We start from the raw sequence: 6357 nt of genomic DNA, 5'->3' as shown, positions 1-6357 counted from the left end.
ACTCTATGGTTGAAGTGATCGTTTACCATAAGTTGGCATACAGGACTGGTTTATCCATTAAATCAAATCAAACAAATTTTATTCAAGTAAACTTCACAACGAAGCGTTTTTCATGCAGGGTAGGCCTAGAAGCCCCGAATCGGCTGATGGGAACGACCCCTAAGCAGGTAAAATGGGAAATAAGAAATAATAATTACTTAAAATATTTTTTAATTTAATAAATAGTAATTATGATTTATTAATAAAAATTGCGTTGTGATATAAAAACAGAAATAATATATTTTAGGAAGTTTGAAAATGGTAAAGTTTGACGAGACGTGCACTGCCGGCATAATCCAGCCTTGTTTTCCCATTTGTCCCTGAGCATACCTAAAACAAATAAATAAAAAGGGGTTCCAAGAGCAATCTTAAATAAGGTAAATCAAATATGATACGTAAAATTCTAAATCGACGGAATGGATTTTAAACGATAACGTATCATTTGAGTCCGATTTTTTTTCTCTAGTATCCCAACTTTGTTGCAACATAGTATAAAAATTGATTCTGATTATCATTAATGCGCTCTGAATGTTGCAATCATACACATTGTATCGATAAGCACGTACTGTTCAAGATCACACGCGTCGACACTCTTAATGCTCGATTATAAGAACTAAATTCCATTAAAAAATATAATAATATATTCTTGTCTTGGATGCAATGTTAGACTCAGTTTGCAACAATGATTATGAAGGGCATTGGCATACATACATTTGTCCTTCAATGTTAAATTAATTTACCTTTCGGATAGTTTTGTTGACGATCTTATGAAGAAGTAATAGTTACTTCTTATTTAAAAGTTAAAACTCTTAAAAAATAAAAACAGCGCCATCTAGTGTCTACAGTTTGTACCGTTACTTATGTTTCAAAATATTACCTGCGTTCATGTAATGCTATTTATCGTTTCGTAAATCAATCAATAATGTAATACAAACAGTTTTCGACAGCTAGCGCTATGAGTGATTCGATGCCAAGACAAAGTTGAGATCCAGCCTCCGACATTTAATTATTTAATTTAATTTAATTATTTGGTTTTGTGCAAGCCCATCTGGGTAGGTACCACCTACTCAACACATTCTAACGCCAAGCAGGAAAACAACAATACTAAAGTGTTGTGTTCCTAAGTGATGGGATAGCCAGCCAGTGTAACTACAGGCACAAGGGACATCGTAGATGCCAAGGTTGGTGGCGCATTTGTGATGTAAGGAATGGTTAATATTTTTAACAGCGCTTATGGGCGATGGTGACTACTTATCATCAGGTGGCCCATTTACACGTCGGTCTACCTATGTATATCATAAAAAACACTTGTATATAAAGTAAATGTATGACTTTACAATTGTTTAACGTACAAATACTTATATGATTAAACAAATCCAAAAAAAATTGTTAAAGAAATCTAAATATTATTTATTATATAACCGGCTTCGCAAGGCTTTGGTTTATATAATAAAAAAACCACAGAAATTTTTAATTTGGCCTATTCATAAATATCTATATAATTTAAATTATTTGTTTAAAAACATTAATAAGTGAGGATTAAATAAATTAAATTAATAATTATTCAACAAAAATTTTAAAGATTATAAAAGCCGTGGATTTAATAATAGTTGACATTCAATCAGAATATAAAAGTGATTGTAAACCCTATTTAAATAAAGTAATTAATACTTTATATAAATATGTTATTAGCGAGAAATATGAGTAAATAAAAATCGGTTTGAGTCGTAATTTTATTGAAAATATTGTTCAAAATTTGGTCACGGATTCAAAGTTAACTTATCTGTCAAAATTTTTATTGTTAAGTGCAGTTATCTGTATTATTTAATCTTGTTGTAGTATTGTTATTAATTACGTAACTAAAATCGTTTCACTTCTATCGCGTGTACCCGCTAGGTTGTATCGTTGCTGCAGAATAAAAATCTATCAAACTATATAAAATTAAAATATAAATTCTAATGATTTATTACATATTACTTATATAATATAACACGAGGAATATAAAACAAAATGTTATTAATAAAACATGTAATATTGCAACACACACGAAATTACGAAGGTGGTTTTACATCAGTAGCCTGATATAAGGAATTAATAGCGATATCAGAAGACACAAAAGCCATTGATTTGGCGAGTGTTGCCAAAGACAATGTATCCATTACAATTCTGCTTGCAACATGATTTAGTTTAGCCCCTTTTGACTGAGCAGTATATTTTAAAGCCAATTTGATGACACGTTCGCAAGCAAGTGACTTCGAAGTTGCACTTTTAGCTTCTTTTCCAGCTTGTTGTGCTGCTGTTTTTGCTAAGTTCATCATCAGATCTTGATGGTTTGACATGCCATTCTTAGCATAGTTTACCGACATATGAACTTCTATGGAGGCCGTTAGTGCACGCCTCAAAGCCACAACGCTGGCCGCGGTCAAGTAAGCAACATCCCCAGCGTAAAGTATAGCCTTTTTAGCTTTTAATTCAAGACGTTCCAATTTTTGTTTTGCTTTTTTTTCGTTAAAAGTTTCATCCTCTGTTATTGGTTGGTCTATTTCCATTTCAGCTACTAAATCGGGGTTAAGACCATACATATTTTCTTTTGGATCTATCCAGTCATCAACAAGGCTAGATACATTTGGTTCTTGTGTATCCAAAGACTGCCTGTTTACCAATCGAGTTACGTTTAGTTTGTTTTCTAAAATAATTGCATCACTATCAGTGATATTGGTGCCATTGTTTTCGATGTCAAGAGCTGTTTGATTTAAAAAGCCTTTGGGAACCGAAGCAAAAGACTTTTTCTTACTAGACAAAACTTGAACAGTTTTTCGTTCATGTTTTGAAATAACCGAATAGGGATTCATTTGTTCACCTGTGATTTTATTGGAATAAATATTTTGTGGACCAACTGAATTAATTGATTTATTCAATATAGCACTGTAAACCGTCGACAGTAAACTATTGGCTGGTACCGGTGTTGTGTTAGCCTTTTCCCCTATGGACGTGACAGACCTCTTTCTACGAAACGATAAATCCACTGATTGCTTTTTAGATAATGCTGTGGCGTATGTTATATCCTTTAATGCTGAAACAATTGACACCTCAGCAGCTATTTGTGCTAAACCAAATACTAAACGATGTAGTTCAGGTTCTGTTGATGCCCTAGTTATTGTAAGTATATGGCCCGATAACGTCCTTGATATGTAATCTAAAATACGTCTTGTTTCTATTGCGGTCATTCCTTTTGTTTTACCGGGAGCATCTAGAGCTTCTCGCGTGATCCTAGTTATTTTATCTTGGATTTCAAGCTTAGTCAGAATTGCAGAAACTAAATCTTTCGAAATTTGATAAAGGTTTTCTTCCATTTTAGGATTTTGAGTAACATTTTTAGTTGCCTTCAGAATTGAATTGTCCAAGTGTTTGAGAACTTTGTATGGAGAATTCATTATGAATCCGTCATTGACCTTGGAATTTACTTTATTTGTATAATCATGAAATGGTGATATACCGGCCATGACAACAATGTTCTGCAAAATAAATATTACAATAGACAACACCATGCCATCAAACAACAAACAGTTTATGAATATTGACTTACATGTAATGAAAAAAAAATTAAAACAAAATTTCCCGTTGAACCTTTCATTATAAAAGATATGACAATTAACCGTTACATTAAATATAAAACTGAAAGAAGGCAATATTTTCCTAGTAAAGTTTTAATTGCCAATATGAAATGGTAAAGTCGTTAGTGAGAAAAAAAATCCAATTATAAACCATCGTTAGGGTTTCAGTATAGATAAGGCTAATGAACAAATAAAAACATGTAACCTACCTAACCAGCGAAAGAGTTATACATAGTGATCCTACGTTTACTATGCTCAATCCTTCTGTAAACGAAGAGAGGTCGATACACATAATTATTACTCTCTGCCGTTGATAGCAATTCCTTATCATTCGTTTTTAAATCGACTTCCGGATTATTATGTCCATTCGATTGTAATGTTTCCACATTTCCTCGCGAAAAATCTTTGCCATTACCAACTGGCACAGTCTCTATATGACATATGTAGCAGAGAATTAAGAATATTACTATTGACTTCATGTTTAACAAAGCAGGAAGAAATGTGTAAAATTAATAACGCTCCTATATATAAGTAACAGGGCTTAGTTATATGCTACTGACTAATTAATGTTAATTCATATTAAATGATTAACGTTAAAAAAACTGCGAAGCATTCTCGATTAAAATAAAGGATGTGATAAAATCTATCTAATCTTAAAAAAAGGATAAAAAACTAGATTGCGTGAAGATAAATGAAGAATTATAAATTTAAATTTCGTACAATTCGTAATGTGCCTCTACGTCAGTCTCCCCCAAGTTTTAGGTCCTTATATACAATGTTTCTAAGCTGTGTATCAAAATATATTCAACTTTTTTTTAAATTAATGTACCAAACATAACATCAAATATTAACATTCGTTTAAAACTTCTCCATAACATATAGACCAAAGTTAACTAAGAGATATTCAAATATAAATTATTCTTGCGTTATAATAATTGGTAAAAATAAAAATAAAAAAATATTACTGACAAACATAATTATATTAAGTAATTCATAACACATACATTTTATACATAAATCGTGTAAAAGTACTTCCGTTTATAATTCTTAATTAAATACATAAAGGCCACGTTAAGTTAATATGAAGACGAATTCATAAATAATACTGTTAAAAGAAAACCGTGACATACAGAAATAATTTACATTATATTATCAAAGAAAAGAAGGCCTTAATAAACATAAAGATTTTAAGGTAACAATATATTCCAAATGATTCTATGATACCTAATATCTAAAAAAAAAATCTTTACATGTATCTAGTACATAATGGTCGAAATCCTGAATTTTTAGCCGAGATAAGCCGGGAGCACCTTGATACGACCACGTCCATCAAGGTTAGAATTTTCTCCAAAAGGTGAAACATCTACTTCGTTGGCTGAAGGAAGGAGATCGCTTTCCTGACCCGCAAGGTCCCTGCGAGCTCTAGCTACGGCCAAGGGCTTAGCACCAGCAGCGTTTCCCGCAACACCAGAGCCCGCACCATCTTTTCCTGTAGCTGACGGTGTTGCTCCTGCTTTTGGTGGGATGTGCTGGATCGCCTCTCTTTCTGGAGCGCAAACGCAAATTGCTAGCAACGCCAGCGACGCGACGACGAAAAATAATGAACGCATTTCCAATAGATCCAATCTTGTTCAACTTCACACTTGCCACTAATCTGCTTTAGAAATAAATCCACCATCCTTATAAAGTAACCTAATGATTGCAGAAAATATTAAAGATTATTGAAATTGTATACTTAGACAATATGTTATGTATGTAAAGTTAGAATTGACGCACGATTCTTTGAAAATCAATTCTTTAAACAAATCACAAAGTAATCGTTTATGCACGAACCTTGAGTCACATAAATATGCTAATAAGACGCTAACTACCCTTGTGCTTATGAAGTATGAAAAAATAAAAATAACATCGCATACGCCGACATAAATCTTACTCTTAATAACCATTCATGTCGTCCATTCGTCAGCATTTACCTATGTATTAATTTGTGAACATCAAAAGTTTTTCCTACTTTTTCGTTTTTGGTAAGAAAGGGAAGAATTAATATATTATCATACAAAAGGCCCTTTTCTATTGATGAGATCAAAATGTTGAGTTATTTACGACCACACGCGATACTAGTTTTGTAAATTAAGTGTTGTAAAGAAAATATGTAATAGCAAGATTCTGGTAAAGAACCACCTATTCATCAGATATTTTACCGCCAATCAGCAATACTTAGTATCGTTGTGTTCCGGTTTGAAGAATGAGTGATCCAGGTTGGTGGTGCATTGGTAATGTAAGGAATGGTTAAATTTTCTTACCATGTCTATGGACGCGGCTAATGGGCGGTGGTTACCATAGGGTGATCCATTTGTATATATCTGATAAATAAGAGACATACGTATACTGAAAATATATATACCTATATACCTTGTAGTCAGAGTACTAGAAATAATTGTATAATTTAAAAAAAAATGTTATTTATTATTAACATATTTTTAGGATTTTAAAACGATTTACATTGATACAACCGTGTCCGAACTATTTTATTATGTTTTTCGGAAAGACATTTCCTTTTTCACAGCTTTCTACATAAGATTACTCTTGAAAATTTCGATTGATTATAAGTTGTTTTTGATTGGTACCCTTTAAACGTGAAAATGATCGACGGTATGATATATTTATTCACTATATGAAAATAGTTTTTCCAAATTGCCGAAAA

The 6357-nt window shown here is 32.2% G+C and overlaps 1 protein-coding gene across 2 annotated transcripts; it reads right to left on the bottom strand.

Annotated features, from left to right (window-relative positions):
- Window positions 1-1764: 1764 nt before the first annotated feature.
- On the bottom strand, window positions 1765-4575 carry LOC125070499. 2 transcript variants are annotated; one of them, XM_047680394.1, is made up of 2 exons: window positions 3863-4575; window positions 1765-3554 (listed from the first exon to the last, which is right to left on the bottom strand). In XM_047680394.1, the coding sequence occupies exon 2, from the start codon at window positions 3540-3542 to the stop codon at window positions 2091-2093; it is 1452 nt and encodes a 483-aa protein (XP_047536350.1). In that variant the 5' UTR covers window positions 3543-3554; window positions 3863-4575; the 3' UTR covers window positions 1765-2090. The 2 variants fall into 2 exon arrangements, with proteins under 2 accessions (XP_047536350.1, XP_047536349.1); XM_047680393.1 differs by lacking the exon at window positions 3863-4575 and adding an exon at window positions 3626-3854.
- Window positions 4576-6357: the final 1782 nt, after the last annotated feature.

This window comes from Vanessa atalanta, chromosome 17 (genome assembly GCF_905147765.1).
Source record: "Vanessa atalanta chromosome 17, ilVanAtal1.2, whole genome shotgun sequence".
NCBI lineage: Eukaryota > Metazoa > Arthropoda > Insecta > Lepidoptera > Nymphalidae > Vanessa > Vanessa atalanta.
This window is presented reverse-complemented; position numbering and strand designations above follow the sequence as displayed.

Excerpts from the sequence above, each read along its gene's own strand:
- LOC125070499 (XM_047680393.1), bottom strand. The coding sequence starts at position 3,673 with ATGAAAGGTTCAACGGGAAATTTTGTTTTAATTTTTTTTTCATTACAT. Across the intron at positions 3,555-3,625 it reads TAATTTTTTTTTCATTACAT|AACATTGTTGTCATGGCCGG; the intron begins GTAAGTCAATAT and ends TTTATTTTGCAG.